A 22,929-nucleotide genomic window follows, 5' to 3' on the forward strand; every position below is an offset into this window, starting at 1 on the left:
AATATATTTGTTACTTTACTTTATACCATTTTCTTCCATCTTAGCTTCCCTATAACTATTTTATCGTATTAAATATAAATAAATAATTGTTTTACACGCTACGTAATTGTGGAAATATTATTAGCACATATTTCAACAGAAGTAATATTAGAGCCGATATTTCTAATTGTTCGAAAAAATAACTATAAATTGTAATGTATAATTTTATATCCAGTGCATTTAAAAGTATATAAAAAATATACCTATTTCGAATAAATGTATTACAATTATATTTTGAAAAACGACATTTAATAAGAAACAAATATTTAAAAATGCAAAGTCAAAAATTTAACGAACTTATTTTTAAAAATAATTGTTACACATACATATATTATAAAATTCATCATACGTCGAAAGTCGAGAATATTGATACACATAGTAAATCTGCATTTTAGTGTGCGTCTACAAAAAAAAAATTTTATGTAACAAAGACAATTCTATAAAATATTGTGAAAAAATAATTACAAATGCTCATAAAGTGTTATCTAGATAGCGTTTAATGTTACTTAATGCACGTTTCATGTAGATATATATTTATATATTATATATTATATATATACAATATAATATGTGTCATTGGTCCAATTTTTGACATTTGCCGCATAAGCTTCTCGCAATTCTCGGCTTTGAAATATCGCGATGTTTCTAGTCTGAGCGGTCATGTCACTATTTCCGGTACTACGCAAATTTAATCAGAAATTGTTTATTGTATTTATTTTTCCGCATTAATTGCTTCTATTTCTCTATACTAAATATTTTATGAATTCATTTTATGAATTTTATAAATCATTTCTCTCAAATAGTATATCAAAATTTGTTAATAAATATGTTCTATAGTAACACAATTGATAGAATGTTCTAGAATCCGGACTTCCGGTAAGTACCTTCTAGAATCTTCAAAACTCGATAAAAGCAGCCGCAGCGCGGCAGTATTCAATGTTACGAAAAGTGACGTACGCGAAGCTACGTTTGTTCCACAAGCATATGTGCAGAATATTCTCAACGTCAGTGCAAAGACAATTATTCTATTAAGTTTTTGTGTATTAGATTATTAATTTCTAGTTGATCAGATAACGAAAATGCCAGAAGACGTCACGATGGCAGAAAATACCGGCGAAGTGGAAACCTTCGCCTTCCAGGCTGAAATTGCACAACTAATGAGTTTGATCATCAATACTTTCTACTCTAACAAAGAGATTTTCATTCGAGAGTTAATTTCAAACGCATCTGATGTGAGTGCAACTTATTCTTGCCTATAATTTCATTATAGACCTTCACGGTTTTAGATTACTGCGTGCTTTCACATCTTGAAGAAACTGTAATTATTTAACAATTTTGAAATTTATATGAAAAATTGATCGTGGTATTTTTTATTTCATTTGTTACAGGCATTGGACAAAATCCGTTATGAATCTCTCACAGATCCAACCAAATTGGATACGTGCAAGGAATTGTTTATTAAAATTATTCCCAACAAGAATGATCGTACTTTGACTATCCTTGATTCGTAAGTTTATTTTTGTTTCAGATAAATTAGCATTGTTTGCATTTTATGTGTTTTGACAATCTGTTTTTCCTAAATTCTTTTATTTACTACATGTTTTTTTAAGAATTATCATTATTACTTTAATTTGATTAAATTTATCAAAGTCAGTTTGAAAATCTTTAGTATTTTTAATAAGTATATTCTCTATAATACATTTCTATAGAAACGTAAGTACAATTAACTGACTGAATTTAATTTATTCCAGTGGTATTGGTATGACTAAAGCTGATCTTGTAAACAACTTGGGTACCATTGCTAAGTCAGGAACAAAAGCATTTATGGAAGCTTTACAAGCTGGTGCAGATATTTCTATGATTGGTCAGTTTGGTGTGGGTTTTTACTCTGCTTACTTAGTGGCGGACAAAGTTGTTGTCATCTCCAAGCATAATGACGACGAACAATATCTGTGGAATTCTTCTGCTGGTGGTTCATTCACAGTCCGTCCAGATAATAGTGAACCAATTAAAAGGGGTACAAAAATAATCTTGTACATCAAGGAAGATCAGACTGAATACTTAGAAGAATCAAAAATTAAGGAGATTGTTAAGAAGCACTCTCAATTCATTGGTTATCCAATTAAACTTGTTGTTGAAAAAGAGAGAGAGAAGGAACTAAGCGAAGATGAAGATGAAGAACCAGAAGAGGGTGAAAATGAAAAATCAAAGATGGAAGACGATAAACCCAAAATTGAAGATGTTGAAGAAGATGAGGATGACAAACCCAAAGATGAAAAGAAGAAGAAAAAGAAAACAATCAAGGAAAAATATACCGAAGATGAAGAACTCAACAAAACAAAACCAATCTGGACAAGAAATCCAGATGACATTACTCAAGAAGAGTATGGTGAATTTTACAAGAGCTTAACCAATGATTGGGAAGATCATTTGGCAGTGAAGCACTTCTCGATAGAAGGTCAATTGGAGTTCCGTGCATTACTTTTTATTCCACAACGTGCACCCTTTGATCTTTTTGAGAAGAAAAAGAGAAAAAATAACATCAAGTTGTACGTACGTAGGGTTTTCATTATGGACAATTGCGAAGACCTTATCCCAGAGTACCTTAACTTCATTAAAGGTGTTGTAGATAGTGAAGATCTACCACTGAACATTTCTCGTGAAATGTTACAACAAAATAAAATTCTTAAAGTTATCAGAAAGAACCTTGTTAAGAAATGCTTACAACTTTTTGAAGAATTGTCAGAAAATAAGGACACTTACAAGAAGTGCTATGAACAGTTCAGCAAAAATTTAAAATTAGGTATCCATGAAGATAATCAAAATAGAAAGAAACTGTCAGAATTATTGAGGTACTATACATCTGCCTCTGGAGATGAAATGTGTTCATTCAAAGATTATATTGGTAGAATGAAGGAAAATCAGAAACACATCTACTATATTACTGGTGAAAGCAAGGAACAAGTGGCTAATAGTTCATTTGTAGAAAGGGTTAAAAAGCGTGGCTTTGAAATAATATACATGACAGAGCCTATTGATGAGTATGTTGTACAGCAACTAAAAGAATTTGATGGCAAACAACTAGTCTCTGTAACAAAGGAAGGTTTGGAACTTCCAGAAGAGGAGGAAGAAAAGAAAAAACGTGAGGAAGACAAAGTCAAGTTTGAGAACCTCTGCAAAGTCATGAAAGACATTCTGGACAAGAAGGTGGAAAAAGTTGTTGTATCTAATAGATTAGTTAACTCTCCATGTTGTATCGTCACATCTCAGTATGGATGGACAGCAAACATGGAAAGAATTATGAAAGCACAAGCTCTTCGAGATTCATCGACTATGGGCTATATGGCAGCTAAGAAGCACCTGGAAATTAACCCAGACCATCCAATCATGGAAAACTTAAGAAAGACTGTAGAAGCAGACAAACATGATAAATATGTGAAAGATCTGGTTATGCTTCTTTTTGAAACTGCATTACTATCATCTGGTTTTGCACTTGAAGACCCACAAGTACATGCAACCAGAATATACAGGATGATTAAGCTTGGTCTTGGTTTTGACGATAGTGATTCACCAAATGTAGAAGAGGAAAAAATGGACACAGAAGTTCCTCCGGCAGAAGGTGAAACAGATGATGCATTCAGGATGGAAGAAGTGGATTAAGATTATTGTTTAGAATTATTGAACTAAATCCAAAGATTTAGAGCGTAGAAAGACTGTTACAAATTACTCTACTTAAGTATTAAAATATTTCTTTTTTATTTCTGTCTTTCAAGTGACAGAATGGGGCTTCATGCTTACTTTTAGTATGCATAATATAATTATTAAGATCTCTATATATATTTAACAAATATGCTATAAATATATAAAAGTAGCTTCGTACATTTGACGATACTACTTTTTAGTTAGGGTTTGCCACTTGATTCTGTTCCTAAATTTTTTTTTGTAATATATCTTTCATGCAGCTGAATTAGCATTGTGATTTTCTTTTGTGCACTTTTATTATTTCAATTATCACTTCACACTTTCATCATTCCATTACAAGACCATTATGTATTCTAATAATAAAATTATAAACAGTTTTGTGCACAATAAAATATCTTACATAATTAAATGACAAGTATATTTCCTCTACCCTTTATTTCATTTAATTGAAATTGCAACAATTACAAAAAATCAATTAAATAGTTGATCTTATTTCGGAGAATCGTACATAAATACTTATTGTAATATTGTATAAGTAACATTTAATCGTCGCGGTTGAGTAAAATTTAACAATTAGCTGATTTAAGATTTTTACGCTTGACACTGAACACTACCGTATACATGTGAATATCAACGTCGTACACGTCAATGATACTCCTCGATCATCCTAGTGTATTCACCGCACGTGGAGAACGGATTCACCGACCTTATATAAGTGCACACACAACAAATGAATTTTATAATAGCATAAAAATATGAATTATCATTAAATGGAGAAACATCTCATACATTCTTTTTTAACTAAAACTTAAGAAACAAACGTTTGATAATACATGTTGCACTTGTTTGTACGAAAATAAGTAATTAAATATGAACTTTCGCGTTATAAAACCAGAGTGTTGATACTTTTTCTACCGATCAAACTATTGATGCAGGTTGACCGATAGAGCGCGACACTGCTGGTTGTCGAAGTGTTGCGTGTTGCCACATCACCACCAAATCAAACGTACCTGGACGATGTTTCTGTGTAGATTGCGCTCGTGCCGACTCTTCCACAATACGTGGAAAGCGTGAGTTTCTCTACTTTGGTCCAACATGTCAAATTTTTCTTGAATTTCTGACGAATATTCCCGAGAAAGACAAAAACTTGCGAGTAGACAGCTTCTATTTACCGAAGAGTTTTCTTGACACGATATAAACTGAGAAATTATAGATTTTTTCTCAGTGCTTAACGTAGTAAACGACCGACATCATGAGCGCACCCCAGGGGCAAGTAAGATCAAGAAACGGAGTAGTAAAACAGGTAAGGTACTCAAATTTTACGGAATTCTTTTTCTCAGATAATTTATTGTCCAAATACAAGTATGATTTCTGTGATTACTATCGTATATAACCTAATATTTTGACATCTATGCAATCGTATTTAACACAGTTAAAACGAAAGATCTATACCGAAAACATATGGTCCTTGCATTGAAGAATTTTCATCCTGTACATAATTTTTTTTAAAAATAAGATATTAATCGCCATTTAAGTATTTGGAACGTTCATAAGAATGGACTAATACACTATTGACTTTAATTTAATAAGCATATTCTTTTATCTGTATTGATATATTTCAAAAAAGCTTAAATAAAGTTCTCCTTTATCCTTTCAGTTTTCTATGAAAATTATTATATTAATAGTGTACTACTATTATATATGATAGTGTTTTATGAGATATGAATAAATTTGTCCATTTCCTCTTTCAATGTAAAATTTTATATTTTAAGGTTACTTCGGGAGATACCATTATCATTCGTGGTCAACCAGTGGGTGGACCTCCTCCTGAAATTACAATTACTCTTTGTAATGTTACTGCTCCAAAATTAGAGCGGTGGAAAGGAAACGATAGGTACATGTAGTTATTTAATAAATTTATTACATAATTGTAAACATGTTTTGAATTTATGATGTTTTTTGTAGTACGGATGAGAGTAAAGATGAACCGTATGCTTGGGAAGCTAGAGAATTTTTACGGCAAAAGCTTATTGGTCAAGATGTGAGTTTTGTTACAGAAAAATCAATTAATACAAATAGAACTTATGGTACTGTGTGGTTAGGAAAAGGTACATCTGCTTTGTCTAGAAATTTTGTCACTGTGCATTAAAATTAATTATAAAGATCTATTTATTAAATTCTGTTATAATTGCAGATAAAAATGGAGAAAATGTGATTGAAACATTGGTTTCTGAGGGTTTAGTAACTGTAAAAAAAGATACTCGAAATCCTAGCCTTGAACAAACTCGATTGATTGAACTAGAAAATGTAGCTAAAGCAGCCAAGAAAGGAAAATGGTCAGAATCACCAGCCTCTGAACATATACGCGATGTAAAATGGAGTGTAGATGATCCTCGAAAATTGCTTGAGAAATTTGGGAAGAAACCAGTAAAAGCTATCATTGAATTTGTTTTTGATGGATCTACAGTAAAAGCGCTTTTATTACCTGATTTTTATAATATAGTATTAATGATATCGGGTGTTCGATGCCCTGGGTGGCCAAATGGAAGACGCGAAAATGCAGTAGGTGATCCATATGCGGATGAAGCAAGATATTTTGTGGAATCTCGCTTGCTACACAAATGTGTTGAAATAGTACTTGAATCCGTTACTAATAACAACTTCATTGGCAGCATTCTTCATCCAAGAGGTTAGTGCAGTTAAAAACAAATTACATAAATAACATTACTTTATTAGATATTTGAATAAATATTTATAAATTTTATTATATTTGATAGGAAATATTGCAGAAATTTTATTGAGCGAAGGTTTTGCCAAGTGCCAAGATTGGTCAATTAATAATAGCAGAGCTGGTGCAGAAAAACTCTATCTCGCAGAGAAAGCTGCAAAAGAAGCACGTTTACGTTTATGGAAAGATTATAAACCATCAGGCCCACAAATAGAATTCACTGGCACTGTTGTAGAGATTGTTAATGCAGATGCTCTTATAATCAGAACACAAAGTGGAGAAAACAAGAAAGTTTTTTTGAGTAGTATTCGACCGCCAGCCAGAGAAAAAAAGGTTAATGAAGAACCTAATAATACTGCTAGAAAAGATTTTAAACCTCTTTACGATATTCCCTGGATGTTAGAGGGTCGTGAATTTTTACGTGAAAAATTCATCAGAAAGAATGTTAAAGTTGTTGTTGATTATACTCAACCTGCTAGAGATAATTTTCCAGCAAAATTGTGTTGCACTGTCACTTGTGGTAAAACGTATGTTGTTCAACTATCTTCTAATTATTACAACAATTGCTATTAATTTTTTAATACTTAATATTCCTTCAGAAACATCGCAGAAGCACTGGTTGCGCGAGGTTTAGTAAGAGTGATCAAATACAGACAAAATGATGATCAACGTTCATCTCACTACAATTTATTACAAGTTGCTGAAAGTAAAGCAGAAAAATCTCAGCATGGTTTACACGCAAAGAAAGACATTCCTGTGCATAGATTAGTAGATCTTTCTAATGATCCTTCCAAAGCAAAAGCATTTTTGACATCCCTTAAACGAGCACAGGGCATTAAAGCTGTAGTTGAATTTGTCACAAGCGGCTCACGTCTTAAACTCTATTTGCCGAAAGAAGACCAGCTTATTACATTTGTTTTAGCTGGTATACGAACTCCTCGATGTCAAAGATCATTACCAGGTGGTGGTATAGTTAAAGCAGATGAGTATGGCGAAAAAGCATTAGCATTCACTAGGGAACATTGCTTTCAAAGGGATGTGGAAATTAAAATTGAAAATACAGAAATGAAGGGAAGTGGATTCATTGGATGGTTGACAGTAAATGATCTTAACATGTCTGTTGCTCTTATTGAAGAAGGACTCGCGGAAGTGGTTACTTTCCCTGATTTTGGAGAACTAACGAGGACGCTTAAAGCTGCAGAAGAACGTGCCAAAACAAAAAAATTAAATGTAAGAAGTTTAATAGAAATGTTTTTTAAAAGTAGAATATGTAATTTGCAAAATTGTATTATTATGTATTACAGATGTGGAAGAATTATATTGAAGTACAAGTAGAAAATGATAAAAATGAAAATGATAAAGAAATTGTGGAAAGAAAAGTCGACTATCATGAAGTAGCGATTTCAGAAGTTACTGAAGATCTTCATTTTTATGCGCAAAGTGTTGATCAGCGTAGCATGTTGGAAAATTTGCTTTCACAATTACGCCAAGAATTATCATCTAATCCTCCACTTCCAGGTGCTTACAAACCAACCAGAGGAGATTTAGCAGTTGCCAGATTTACTGGTGATGACCAGTGGTACCGTGTTAAGATAGAAAAAGTTTCTGGTACAAATGTCAGTGTATTTTATATTGATTATGGTAACAGAGAAACGATTAATGTTACAAGGGTTGCTGATCTACCATCACGATTCACTACAGATGAATCTTATGCCCGTGAACATACTCTTGCTTGTGTTACACTACCTAACGACGTAAGTATTCCCTTACAAAATGCTTTATCTTTACAAATGTTATAATTATTATACATATTATATCCTATCATTTATCAATATTTATAGAATGATGATAAGAAAGCTGCAGTTGAAGCTTTTAAGGAGGACGTAATGGATAAAATTTTATTATTGAACACGGAATATAAGATCAGCAGTAATGTTACTGCTGTAACATTAGTTGATTCTAATACTAATGAAGATATTGCAAAAGGACTTATTTCTGATGGTTTATTACTTGTGCAGAATCAACGTGATAGGAGACTTACTGAATTGGTAAGATAATTTTTTGTAGTAATATATACTTATGGCTGTGCATAAATGCGTAATAATTCTTTTTATGAATTTATTTTAGATTGAACAGTACCAGAAAGCAGAAGAAGATGCAAAGCACAGCCGGCGTAATATTTGGAGATACGGTGACATACGTGCAGATGATGAAAAAGAATTTGGGTTGTAAAAATGCTCAAGGATTGATTAAAAAGTGATTAATACAGGGAAAAAGACATCATGTTATAAACTGCATAAAAAATAACTAAGAATCTATCACATAGATATTGACGAAAATTAATAAATGTCCATACGAGAGTTACATGTTGCATTGATTATCATGCAATTATATTTCATTACATAAAAGTATGAATTGTACATAACAATTTCATTAATCTTGTAACTTTTGAACGGAGCAGTGGCATAATATATTGCATAATATATTCTCATCGTTCATTATTTCTATTGCAGTGTAAAGTTTTATTATTAATGAATTTTAAGAATACAGTATATAAACCATTTAAAACTTTACGTGATCTATGTGCAATTTATTTTTACTCGTTTACATTTTGATTGAGAAAAAATAATTTTTGTACGTGTTTATGTCGCATTTAAACTCACTATATACGAATTATACAAATTATTACAAAGATCATAATTGTACATTTTGTCAAACATACTCATTTAACTTAAGTATGTAAAAATTCATATCAAGAAAGTATATTATTATATTTTGAATAAAAGTGGCATCAGTAAATCATTGCTTAAACAATTTGGATATTAAACAGAATATATGTATGTTGTTATGTGTACATACAAATTGTCATTCAATAAAAAATATATAAATATTTTCGTTATTTATACTCAATTATGAAATTTGTTTTATTTATTACTGTTGCCGCTTTATTTGCATCAAATCTAGTACTTCATTGAACAAGTGTAAAAACATTTTTTTTTACTTATATTAGTTAAAACTATTTTTTTCATTTTTCTTATATTGTTATGTACTATGAACACCGACAAATTAGACATTTATATTTAAATCATCGATTTATTCTCCCACCATCATTTTACAAATGCTTCTTATGGTGTTGAACTATGTTTATATTTTTCTCATAAATTACCACTATAAAAAATTGTAGAACTTAAAGGGTAACCAATGAACGTAAATTTTATATAAAAATTAACATTTCTAGAAATAATTAAAATAAACAATGTTTTTAAATAAGAAAATCAACGTAATTTAAATACATAAAAAATTACCATACAGGAAATGTATATCTATGACTTATGCACTTAATTTTCAGGATATAAACGTATTAAGAATGAATGAAATAATAAATGTTTGTAATCAAAGTAAATAACATTTTACAAATATTTATTAATATTTATCCATTGAAACAATTAGATGAACAGCATATCATTAAGTATCTGATGTATGGAATTTCGCACCTTTTAATTAAGAATTTAGAGATTCACTGATGGAAAGAAATTGAATTTATTATTTGAACAATATTTCAGTAATTGAGGTAAATATACAATTGAAATGGATGAAGATATTGTAAGATCAGGTAAAAAAGGGAAACCTAGATTTGAATTATTTATTATTAACAAGTTATAAACTTTAAGGTTCACAAAGGTTTTATCCTTCAATATGTATGGTAGTAGTGTTCCTTGTACTTGACATATTATGCTATATATTTCTGTTTTATGATATCAAATTATCAAATGAATTATATTAAATGTTTTCCAGAATATTGTATTCATACAGGGTTATACTAAATAAATGTGAGAATAAAGTTTCAGCCAATTCATAGAATGAATACATTTAAATTTTGAATAACAATTTAGAGTTATAATATTCTTAGAAACAGACTTATTGATTTGTAAAAGATGAAAGCACCATTATTTACGTAATTTAGACTCGTGACTGATTTCTAATTATGTACATACACTGTTGTATGCTACGTATTACAAATAAACTGTGAAAATTTATTTGTATTACTATTTTTTTCTTTAATTACAAGATTAAATTTTCCATTTTAATTTAATGCATTACTGCATAAGAATAAAGAATTAGATTAAATGGAGAAGTAACTGTTTGTACTTAGTATCTTACTTAAAATATACTATTCTTGAATGTTTTCATTTTTTGTTACGTTAAAAAATATAAAAATATATATCTTACTGGTGTAGAAAGAAAAATTATATAATTATACATTATGTAAGTAAACATGAATATGAAGCATATATAGAAATATTGATTAAATGGAAAAAACTGAAATAAAATAATTACATTAAATTATATCAAAAACTATTTTTATAAATAGGAATACCAAAATTAATGCTAATATACAAATGCAATGTAATTTAGATTAAAAATGTATTGATGAGCATCACTGGTCATTACAGGAATATGTGTGTTTAAGCACTGTGTTATCCCAAGAACAAGAGAATAATTGATTTTCGTACCATGCAAGCCCGCGAACAAAATCTGTGTGATCTTCATTTTTGTATAATGATAAAAAGTTGTTATTTATGTCCAAAACTTGTATAAGGTTGTCATCACAGCAACAGGCTAATTCTTCTGATCTAAGATATAATAGTATAGTGCATATAGTTTTTTTCACTGAATTAAATTAAAATCAATTTATATTTCAAAACTCATTTATTCATATTACCTTTCCGGATTTGGATTAAATAAGAGTTTGTATACTGATCTAGGAAATAAACATGTTTCCTGTAATACTGAAGCACCTGCTTTTCTAACATCAACTAACACAACATCTCCATTCTCTGTACCTATTGCTACAGTGTTGTCTAAAATAGGATTCCAATGTACTGCTGTCAAACCAATGTCTTTTTTCAAAATACCTTAAAAGAGAAATAAAAGAATATATTAGAGTTACATAAATGAATAGAATAAAATATTATTTTAAAACATACATTGTGCTGGTTTGGAATCTCTTATATCCCACATTAATGCTTCACAATCTAATGAAGATGACACAAATGTTGTACTATTGCTAGGTTGTACATCAATGCAAGTAATTGCATCTGTATGAGCATTACGAAATGAATGTGTTGCAATTAATTCTGTTATGTCCCATACTTTTATACTATAATGTAATTAAATTTTAAATTAGATAGTTTAAATGTTTATTAATATGAAGTATTTTAAATAACTTACCAAGAGTCCATTTCACCTGTAACTAAATGTTCATTATCGCAAAATACAGAAAGAGTTACAAGGCTGCTGTCATGCAAGCAAGCATATCCTAAACATTGTATTTCCGGTATATGTGTATCAGCTTCTTCAACTAAACACAACACTTGTAATGCTCCAGTGTCTTCGGAAATTATAAATTTATTATGTTCCAAATAAGCACCGTCACAAACACCACTTTCTGTTTTTGTAGCAACAAAGGACTTATCTTTATTAAAGTCTGAAATATCATTATAATACCAGACAGTACCGCTCCAATAGTGATCTGTCATATTACTACCTCCAAGAATAGCACTTTTTTCTGTAAATAAATGAATACATTAATATTTTCACATATAGGAAAAAATAATATATTTATCCCCCATAATACAATACTTTATAAGTATTATTTAAAAATCATATGAAAGATTTAATTTATATATTACCATTATAAATTAAAATAAATTGTAAATTTTTGTCAGAAACAGGCGGTCTATCAGCTGCTGTCATATTCCTATAAATATCAGCATTTAAATTAGGATCTCGTAAACTGTACATAATACGTAAATTTTTTTTAAGTAGAGTTTATTTGGAATGCAACACAGTAATATAAATTTAGGATAAACCATAAACAAATGATATCTGTGATATGTGTCTCTCCAGATTTTAATCGAACACTGTAAACCGCTCCAAGTAGTGAAAATAGGTACTAAATGAGAGAGGAGAAACCTGAATTCCAATTTAGTTTTCTTTTCATATCTGTATGCATCAACACGTGTGGTTACGCTATCTTGACAAAATAGAAGATATCTATAAATTTTTTATAACTATGCTACACAATTAATTGAAATGATTTTTTTATTAAGATTAAAACATATAATAAGCTTTGAAAGACAATTTATTATATATAAAGACATAAATGATGTTGATTTCTGCGGCATGCGAGGTATGCACATTTTCCTGGTGTCAATATTTTCGAACTCAAGATTGTTTGAAAATTCAAACTTGAACAATATTATTATTTTCGCGTGTATTCTCTATCGTATAACATATAGAACTTTTAAACTTCAAAAAATTGAATAAACTATAGAAGTTAAAAGCAAACAAACCTTTCTCAGCAAATGTTTTTCTTATATTTCAGAAACTAATTACAAAAAAATCCTACGTCATACGATAGATAATACGGTTAAAAATATTAATGTCTTTCATTAAAATCATTTTAACGATATACGAGTTATTACTATCATCAGCACAAAAACAAAGTTTCGATAAAAACATTTTTTCGATCGTACCAAATCTTTTACTTACTTCATATGTATGGTATTTATTAACGAAGAAAAATTGATGAATTTTGATTTAATACGAGACTGCGTAGCTGAAAGTAAAATCACGAATTATGCTTGCAAGAAAACGTTTTACGTGTTACATAATTACTAAGAGCACTGGAAATTGGTAAAAAATTCAATATTTTATAACCATACACTGGATCAATGGGCAAACTGCCCTGTGTTGTTTTCGCTTTTTATCACGGTTCGCTTTTCCTATGAAACAATTCTTGCGTGAGGTATAAAAGTATTCAGCCTTCGATTAAACCCTTCCCTTTTAGACAATGGTAATCATCCCATAACGTGGACGAAGGTTTTATTAAGAACGCGTAAGAAAGAATAGACAATATTTGATGTTCAAACTATCACTTTAGACATCGAATTTTTATTATTATTACAATGTTTTCAATGCAATTTGTTCTATACTTTTTGCAAGGATTTAAACTATCATTTTATAAAAACAAATTGTTTCGATTTATTTTTACTGCCATGCTGGCGTAAACCGTGCTGTTAAGACCACAGTCGAAATGTAATCATTATATCATTGAAAACTATAAATGTGCACATAACACTAGAGTTAATAAAATTTAATGTGTGCCAGTGCAATCTCTTTGTGTGCGTACCATACATAGATGTAATTATAAAATTTGTACCGTATACACGTATATTCCTTTCAATGCGATCATTTTCTTTGCACACTTTGAAAACTTATTTTATAATAACATTTTACTATTTTACAATAATAGTAATTAACTAAACACAGTTACCGAGACATTTCTGCGATACAGTACCATTTTTTTTTTGACATTTACTCGGAAGTGAAGAATATTTTGCCTTATAACAATAAGTTAGTTTTTGACAAATGAAAATAAAAAAAAAGTGATAAATTTATTTAAAATTATATTGTATAAGTTATAATTGTTACGATTTTGAAATGAGTTTGAAATATAGTTTGTCGATGTGTAACTATTAGAGAAGTTTTTAGTCATATTAGTGTTGAAACTGTACCATTGAAAGAGGAATGTGGACAGAATAATAAATTTAATCATTTCGCTCCGATACCAAAACACGTTTTTAGACGTACCCGCCAAAACAGTTACCTATACTTGCTAAACAATTAAGTCATAGATTATATATAGTGTTGTACGATAAACTTTGAAACAAACGATGTCAACGCCTTTTACGGCAAGTCACGGAAACTGAGAGTATCTCAACTTTTCGGTGGGAGTGCCCCGAGCCCGGAGTAGACCATGTGCTGACCGGCTTCAGATATATATATATATATATATGTATATATATATATACATAGCCGCGAAGTGTTAATGAGCAAATATGACAAATTACTTTTTCAGCAGCGTAAAAATGTTGTTTGGTAAAGATTCGTAGAAAATTTTATGGCGCATTACAAGGTTACCCATCGTATATAAAAAATACTATGCCGAAATGTTGAATCATGTTTAATATTAATATCAGTCAAATTTGAAATAACGAAAATGATAAATACAATTGCATAATATATTACAGTATAACATATTACGTATAATGTCGCAAAATAAAAATCTATAATTTTATTGTCTACGCCACATCGTTGGTTGATGTTCACATACGACAATTAGATAGAATAAGTCATGTCAATGATTTCGAAAAAATTCTTATCGGCCGGTAATTTCTTGAGATTCTATATTTGTACCGCGCGTCTTTTACCGGCGTTCCAAGTTTCGGGATGTACAAAAGTAGCGAACATGATTACCGCGGTAACGTCTGTCCGTGACGTAACGGTTATACTCTTGATAATTTCCGTCGTGACGCATGCGTATTCGATTCGGAACAAAAATCAGAATTAGTCCAACGGAATCCCGGAAAGTAGCGAGTGCGAGACACGTCGGTGCCGCTGTACAAAATCATAACGAGCGTTGATTAACCTGTGAAGACGTAGTCTCCTTTGTTATTCACGCGCTCAGTGTTGCGGCTAATTGTCGACTCGGTCGGATTCGGTCGAGTGCCAAGCAGGATGGAGAAGTCAATTTTAATTGTCGAACCGACGAGCGAACTGCGGTTCATGGGTACGCTTAAACGACGAATCATTCTTTCGTGTGCATTTCCTTCGCACTTTTTCTCCTTAGTTTTTATTCCTTTCGAATTTTACTCGATTCGCGACAAGCATTGTTAGTTCGTTATCACGAGCTGCACACGGTGCGCTACGTTGTCAAGATGACGTAAGGTTGACTCCGGTAGCCAATTTTGTTGCATTCTGATTTGTGACTAAATAGGATTACGTACGGCGGCCTAGTGAACATCATCGGCTTTCTCAGCCGTACCTAACCCCATTCGTTATACGTCATTCGCTGTCAAAGCTAAGTACTGTCACGATTGAATTCTCACTCTCCCCTCTTACCTTCCTTCTTCCACTACGAGATAACAGTCAACGTATTCATCGAGTTGTATTGCATACGTTAGTTTTGTATGTATATGTATGCATATCATATATACCTCTCCATATATATCATATATATCATGTTTAATCAAATTTTAAATATTAGTTTTTGTTTGAAAACTTAAAAAATAGTTGAAAAGAATATTTATCGAATGACGTTTTTCAAGGTTCTTCATACTTTGCTGTTTATGCAATGACAATTTTCCAGAGGAAGCCTGAAAGAAAAAAAACGTTGAAAATAACTTTCATTATTATGGGTTTTTAATATGGGATTAATATTATTTGGTAGCAGTAATTTCTAATATTTTTCATGTTTTACATAGAAATTAGTTTCAAAACAAGTAAACAATTTCATTTACAACTATAAGATGCTTTCTTACATGTACAAGTATGTTTATATTTGCTTTTTTTTTCTCTTACATTTTATCTTGTATTATTTAATATATAATTTATAAGAGTATCATTATATCATATCATGACATTCATTAAGTATGAATCATGAAAAAAGCCTTTGGATTATAGAAATTGTTTCTCATAGAGCACATATTTTTGTTCTTGCTTTGTAGAGCGATCAAACAAAAGATATTATAAAGGTAACATTCCCAAGTTAATACAAATGATTTGTATAATGTATTTCAGGCCCATTCACAGGTTCATCAGCCACATCGTATATATTATTAACCAATCCACTGAATCGCAAAGTTTATTTTAAAATAAAGACAACTGCTCCAAAGAGGTACTGTGTACGTCCTAATAGTGGATATGTCAGGCCAAAGAAATCCTTACAAATAGTCGGTTAGTTTTAAATAGCGAATATACAATATTTTTATGTTTCATGATTTTTTCATAAAAGTTCATAATAGATATTTCTTAAAAATTTCTTACAAAAAGGAAAATTTAATTCACCGGGTATTGTATTTTTTAGTGACTCTTCAACCATTCGATTTTGATCCGACAGAAAAAAATAAACATAAATTTATGGTGCAAGCTATAGTGGCTCCAGATTTCGATGATGACGAAGAGTTTTGCGACGTGGTACGTAATATTGTAAAATCTTGAGAATTGCACCATATTGTGCTATTTAGATTTTTCATTACTATTTTTCCTCTAGTAATTTCTTTTCATTTTTGTCTTTTACCGATTATAATTTTTAATTTTATTACAAAGTGGAGAGATCCAAATCCATTAGATATAATGGAATCTAAATTGAAATGTATATTCGAAAATCCTGTAACTTATGCTGCATCAGAAAAGCCTGAAAAATTCGAACCAGAAGTTAATGAAAATAATGACAAAATGAAAGCAATCGAATATATTAATTCAGCCCCAAAGGTAACAATTAGCATACAGTTTCCCTGTTTTGTTCCGCTTGATCAATTTTGTAAGTAATACGATGATATATTTACTTAGATTCTTGGAGAAGCGGAAGAAAAATTATTAAAAGCAGCACAAGAAGTTAATCAGCTTAGGGTAGAGGAGAGTACTCTTAGACAGGAAAACCTTCAATTAAAGGTAAGAAATTAAGTAATATATAAGTTAAAGTTAATTATTTATAGAATATATAATGCAAAATGGAAAATATATCTCTTTTTATTAAAAATTTGCTAACATAATAACAAATAAATACAGAAATGATTTATATTTGTAGGAGGATTTATTGAAATTACAAAACGCGGGAGAGGGTTACGACGCTTCCTTCATCGTAGCTAGAGGTTTGACCTCGCAAAACAGTAGCCAATTGTATCCAAATCTTAATCGCATCCTCGTTGCCATTGCTATGGTCATACTAGGATATTTGTTGGCAAAAATATTCTGAGCAGCCATTACCTTACCGCATAACTTGGCACATCCTCTCTTGCCCTGTGTTTCTTAGCCTGCGCCCCTGCTACCATATACCACTTACTAATCGCAAAGATCGAAATCAGTCATCGTATTACGCGGTTGTTCATAATAATTACTATAAACGTGAACAGGTAGTGGTTTAAAATAATAGAATTATTCGCTGCAAGAGTATGCTTATACTTTGGTAAAGCGACAGAACATTAAATCCTTTTTTAAGAAATAAATCATACATGTTGCAGTATAGACGCAGAAATTTGTGATAATTTTTATTTTCGTTACGCATTGAAAAAATATTATTATTTTAAGTATCCAGTTATGCATTACAATGAATTATTATTTTAATTTACATCGCTTCGGTTCCTGTATTTCTTATAAAAGGATTTTCGCTTTACAAACCTGCTTGCGGCTGTGTCTTTGAAACCATGTTGCCACTAAATAAATTATGTACGGAATTACGAAATTTATTAAATTCAATATAACTCTTTCACATTAACATGCTTGTTTATTGAGAATACGAACTCGGTAATTTCGAGAAATGTGTACGTTTTCATAAAAAAGAAAACCAGATGAATTTGAATATTTTATTTGACATTCTAAAATGTACTTAATTTTTGCACGATGTAAGATTGTACATAATGTATCCAATTTAAGATAATGTATTAATGTCTAACATACAGTTAGGAGGGGAAGGGGGGCTGGCTGATTAGTAATGGTTCGTGACTCAGAAATTGGATACTACGCTGATTCTATCGATCAGCAATGATATATCATATAAGGAATTTAATGCATTAAATTTGTTGAAGCTTCAGTGTATTTTTATTTCTTTATGTTTGTCTTATAAAAATTAAAAATAAAGATATCTCGGATGTCACACGGCGGAAGTTTTATATTTTGTACCTTTCTGACACTAATTGCGTTTAATTATCTGAAGTGGTGCATGGTATACATGGATATGGTACCGCTTGAAAATTCATCGTAATGGAACCGTTCAAGTTTTATCAATGTATGTTTAGGGGCAAGCAGTTTGTAGATTGTCACGTCACAAATAATATCGAGCACGTCATAGTTATTACGCATACATAAACATTTATATATCTGTGCCTTAGAAATAGAGGCAGCAATCTAACTTACTCGTGCTTCACTGACGTTTCATTGTTCTACTGATACTTCCTCACTCTGTATGCCTTTTCTGGCTCCTTTCGATAATAAAAATTAGATGTTATCGTAGTATACACCAGGTGTGAATTATCGTTAAAACGTCAAATGTAAAAATAAATGTAAACATTTTTCGTTTACAGTTTATACCGTTTATTATTTCAAAGTTATTTATATATTTGAATACACGTATTGAATACCGATTTTATATCGTTAGATATTTTCATCATTCTTCGAGCTTCTGATTCGGATATTTGGAGGTCTCTTTAAATGTTGTATTTTCCAATCGTATTCAAATCGAAGGTCAAATAAGTTATCAGTAACTGGTAGAATGATGATGCTCGTACAATGTTGTGCATCGCAGACATTGCATAATGCATCAAGTTTTCTCGATTAAATTTATTAAAGCATTTCATCGTTTTACATATCTTTAACGAATAATTGTCCAATGTATGCCTAAGGTGCAAGTATAAGTTGCTTTCTTGTTTGGTTATAAGAGGTACGTTAGGGAAATGGTTTGAGAATTCTTCGGTAAATAAATATACGATTACTCTGCGCAAAGACACTTCCTACGTTCCTATTAAACGTTCGTTGGTAAAATATGTATCGGAACAAAATTATTTCGTCAAGGAGTAGAGCGTAGCGAGCATTCTTTAAATCCTATTTGATTATCGTTTGAACTCTCGAATCATCGTGGAGTGCCTCTATATTATTATACATTATTATCGTTTCGAAGAAAATGTAATAATCTAGAATTAAATATCGTTAACGCAGTTCGCAAAACGGAACGAAAAGATTACCATTGTGTAAATAAAAAATATGATTAAATATACAAAAGTTGTAGAGGAATGGCAATTATACCGATATTATAACAAAAACGTATTAGCGGACGTATTACAGAAGAATTGTTCTAAATATATATATATATATATATATATATATATATATGTAGTATTCAATTTTCTTACTACATACGTGAAATAAAATTGCGGAACAACGTTAACGGAGTAATACCTGTACTTAAAATATCATCGATCAATTACTACGAAGGTTATTCGATATTGCATAATATTAGACCGGTGTAAATATAACTTCGATCGATTAGCTATTGCGCGATAATTTTTCCCGATGAATTTTCCACTTTTCATTCCTGAAAACTGAATATGCGAGTCAAAGTAGTGTGAGTCAACTTCTAATCGGACTAGCTTCTCCGGTGCATGTGCACTCGTACACTTTCACCCTTCATATTCATCAAATGGGTCAAGCAAGGACATGCCGAAAAACAAAGGATTGTCGATTAAAAAATTCATAATATTTGGTACACGAGATTCGATTCGAACGACGATTCGCGACGCAACGATAAAAATTTCAGATCTCGAATCGAACGAGCTCGTCCGTTAGAATATAATTTGATGGTATAAATAAATACTCTGAATACCCATAGAAAGTAACGTATCAATTATTCGACAAAGGACTCGTGCGAGTAAGAATATCCAACGTTCGTCGTATTCCTGTTCATTATCATCCCCTTCATGCGTCACGCGAAGGCTAATAATATTTTCTCTCTCTCGAAACTATCGAGTCCATCTACGGGACGCGTAACGGGGGTAATTTGTCATACGATTCTGAACAACGCGACGAGTGCACCCTGATAGGTTGCATCTGAGGGAACATAGCCATTCGTAGATAAAATTCAGTTCCTCCACCGACACGTGATCCCCTTTGATCGAGCTCGTCGAACGATACTCGTACCGAGACGTTCGACTGCGAACTAAAGTCGAATAGAAGTTCGTCAGGTAGGAGGTGCAGATAAATCAGGATCGGGGAAGAGGGAGGTGGGATGGCAGAGAGTGGAGCGGCGGATACAGCGCAGAGCAGCCTGATCAGGGTGGCGGCGGCAGTAGCGACTGGCTATTGATTTCAAGGGCTTCCTTAACCCCCCGCTTTGCCGCCGAGTGCCCGACGGCTTCAGGTCACCCCGAAGGGCTCCTGGTGCCCGCAACTAAAACAATTCCATACGTTTGCCCCCGTTACGAGGTAACCTATTCGAAGCGTTTCGACTCGCAACCCTGACTTCCTAAACACGCAACTCGTAAAACCGTTTCTCCCACCTACGAGATCGGAGGGGGCTCTTTCTTCGATTCGCCATTTAACGTTTCACGGTGGACGGGATTCGTACTAAATTCGAAAACACTGCGCATAGATACGGACGGGAACATCGATCAACCTATATCCGTTCGGAATCTTTAAAGCGTGGATAGGATCGTTTTCGCACCGCGGTTGAATAGGGGATTCCCGCGAGAATCGGTAGAGGCGAATCGGATCGTTGGATCGTACCGTGTTCCGATCGACGGGGTTTACAAAGCGGTGACGAAATCGTTTACCGGATAGAAAACGCCCCAAACCCGAAGGGGTTGATGGAGAGAAAGGGATGGATAGAGGGGGGGGGGGGGGGATTTCTTCAAAATTTCGCGGTTAAGTGGCCGTCCGTGGCTCGGCGGTAAAGATCGTCGAGGGGTAGAAAGGAGGTAAGGGAGCGAAGAAGAGAGGGAAAAAGAGTAGGGGTTTCGGGGGTCCTGGGTAGGCAAGCACCCGTGGTGGTTACGGTACTGCGCGAGTCGGGCCGAGCGCAGACGGATCGCAGGGTGAGCCGTCGCTCGGCATACGTCGAACTAGGTGCCCCGCGTTGGGGCGTCTCCTGCCATCGAGCATCGGTGTCGTGCAGTCGATCGGGGGACGACCACCGCCTTCTTCGAGTCACTGTTAGTCCCGGACCGAGCCGGACTGGATTGGAACGGAACGGAACGGAACGTCCCGGCTTGTTCTCCCGTTGATTCCCTAAACGGTGTGTCAGCGCAGACACGACAACGACCATGAGACAACGACGATGGTACTCGTGGTAGCGCGACCACAGTGCGTCGTGGCCAGTGCGGGCGTCGGCATCGTCGTCGGTTGTGCACGCGATCGGACGAGCAAGGAGATGGTGTCCCCGGATCGTACGGAGGAAAGTGACTTGGTTGCTAACGCTACTACCGTCAGTGCCGCGTCCGCGTACAACGTCCTCGACGTCGTCGTAGCCGCTGCCGTCGCCGCCGCCACCGCCGTCACCGTCACCGTCATCGTCACCGCCACTGTCACCGCCACCGCCACCGCCACCGCCACAGCCACAGCCATCGCCACAGCCACCACCACCACCGCCACCGCCACCGCCACCGCCACCGCCACCGCTGCCGTTATTATCGCTGCCGTCACCACCGCTACCGCCACCGTCAACGCTGCCGCGACTGCAACCGCCAGTCCCGCCACTGCCAATACTACCGTTTTCGACGCCGCGAGCATGATTACCCTTGCTGCCGTACAGGCTTCCAGCGCGACTCGTCAGACGGTCTAACCCCCGTCCAAGGGTGAGTGCGATTATTTATAATTTCCGTTCACGGCCCAGCCCCATCGAGTATCCCACGTCGTTACGATCCTTTAACATCGCGCTCGTATCCGTCGTTGGGTTCCTCTAGGAGAAACCCGTTCACCGAAGAATAACGCGAGGAAGAGGGAGAGAGTGAAACGGTATGCGGATAGAAAAGAGATCGCGGAAGAAAGGGGGAGAGAGAGGGAGAGAGAGAGAGAAACGGTGAAAGGGTGGGAGGGAGAGGACGATCAAGGAAGTAAAAAGACGGGGAGGAAGACGTGCGAACGGTGGAAAAGAGTATCTCGTTTTCTCGGGGTCGCGTGTACGATCGGAATAGGATTTCTCGTTCCGTTCTTCGCGATCGTCGTGCCCCGACGACTCGACTCCACATAACCTCCGTCAATCGATAATACAAGACGACGGCACCCGCGGCGCTCGGCAAGATCGGCCTAGGAACGAACGAACACGGCCCCGCGTTCCTGGGTCGAGCCAACCAACCCATCGACGAACGTCACCCATGGATATAAACCGTTGGTCGTGAAATCCGTCACCGATCGTCGCGAATTCGAAACCCGAGAGCGAGTCATTGGTTCGCGGTGACACGCGAAATCCAATCCCTCGGTTCGGACGTTTCGTTGGGTGGTGAAAACGCGTATGCAATGACTTTAACCGCCCATCGGCCTCGTCCGTGTGCAGTGTGTGCACCGTGATACCACGGGTCGGAGCATACGCTGGGTCTTTGGCGGTTTATGACACGGCTTCAACCTCGCCCATGTTAATTGGCGGGGATCGATTTCCCTGGAAACGATTACACGGCCGCGGCCTCGCGGTCGTTCGATCGCCGCCTCGGGATCCTGGCCGCGCTCGCTCGAAGCGGTGAACGAAGGCGCCAGGCTCGCGAAACTTGGTAACGCGGGCAAGGCAAGATAACCGAGACGAGGCCGAGGTTGGGCGGAGATAACGAAGCTTAGCGGCCACCACCGCCGCCGTCGCCGCCGTCGACGCCACCACCGCCACCGCCGCCGCCGTCGCCACCGCTACCGCCGCCACC

The 22,929-nt window shown here is 34.3% G+C and overlaps 5 protein-coding genes across 6 annotated transcripts in view; 4 read left to right on the top strand and 1 right to left on the bottom strand.

Moving 5' to 3' along the window:
* The first annotated feature begins 947 nt into the window (after positions 1 to 947).
* Hsp90 (heat shock protein 90) lies at positions 948 to 4,006 on the top strand. Its single transcript, XM_076313508.1, has 3 exons — positions 948 to 1,271; positions 1,428 to 1,546; positions 1,791 to 4,006. The coding sequence occupies exons 1-3, from the start codon at positions 1,119 to 1,121 to the stop codon at positions 3,697 to 3,699; spliced, it is 2,181 nt and encodes a 726-aa protein (XP_076169623.1). The 5' UTR covers positions 948 to 1,118; the 3' UTR covers positions 3,700 to 4,006.
* A 747-nt stretch (positions 4,007 to 4,753) lies between these two features.
* On the top strand, positions 4,754 to 9,135 carry Tudor-sn (staphylococcal nuclease domain-containing protein 1). The gene is made up of 9 exons (XM_076314369.1): positions 4,754 to 5,044; positions 5,514 to 5,635; positions 5,707 to 5,849; positions 5,936 to 6,430; positions 6,519 to 6,996; positions 7,069 to 7,699; positions 7,774 to 8,223; positions 8,311 to 8,517; positions 8,597 to 9,135. The coding sequence occupies exons 1-9, from the start codon at positions 4,994 to 4,996 to the stop codon at positions 8,699 to 8,701; spliced, it is 2,682 nt and encodes an 893-aa protein (XP_076170484.1). The 5' UTR covers positions 4,754 to 4,993; the 3' UTR covers positions 8,702 to 9,135.
* A 1,772-nt stretch (positions 9,136 to 10,907) lies between these two features.
* Positions 10,908 to 14,459, bottom strand: LOC143148372 (methylosome protein WDR77). The gene is made up of 5 exons (XM_076314666.1): positions 14,456 to 14,459; positions 11,702 to 12,038; positions 11,458 to 11,630; positions 11,193 to 11,385; positions 10,908 to 11,103 (listed from the first exon to the last, which is right to left on the bottom strand). Exons 1-5 carry the CDS (start codon positions 14,457 to 14,459, stop codon positions 10,908 to 10,910), a joined length of 903 nt encoding a protein of 300 aa, XP_076170781.1.
* Positions 14,460 to 14,844: 385 nt separating this feature from the next.
* Vap33 (VAMP-associated protein 33kDa) lies at positions 14,845 to 18,188 on the top strand. The gene is made up of 6 exons (XM_076314488.1): positions 14,845 to 15,104; positions 16,115 to 16,270; positions 16,401 to 16,510; positions 16,643 to 16,807; positions 16,886 to 16,987; positions 17,124 to 18,188. Exons 1-6 carry the CDS (start codon positions 15,053 to 15,055, stop codon positions 17,289 to 17,291), a joined length of 753 nt encoding a protein of 250 aa, XP_076170603.1. The 5' UTR covers positions 14,845 to 15,052; the 3' UTR covers positions 17,292 to 18,188.
* A 2,945-nt stretch (positions 18,189 to 21,133) lies between these two features.
* The window catches only part of Glut1 (Glucose transporter 1), a 36,705-nt gene continuing 34,909 nt past the window's right edge, over positions 21,134 to 22,929 (top strand). The window contains exon 1 of one of the 2 annotated variants that reach the window (XM_076315134.1): positions 21,134 to 21,876. The gene's annotated coding sequence lies outside the window, so the exon portion shown is untranslated. The remainder of the gene's footprint in view (positions 21,877 to 22,929) is intronic. The other variant, XM_076315153.1, reaches the window with a different exon arrangement.

This window comes from Ptiloglossa arizonensis, chromosome 6, assembly GCF_051014685.1.
Source record: "Ptiloglossa arizonensis isolate GNS036 chromosome 6, iyPtiAriz1_principal, whole genome shotgun sequence".
Taxonomy (NCBI): Eukaryota; Metazoa; Arthropoda; class Insecta; order Hymenoptera; family Colletidae; genus Ptiloglossa; species Ptiloglossa arizonensis.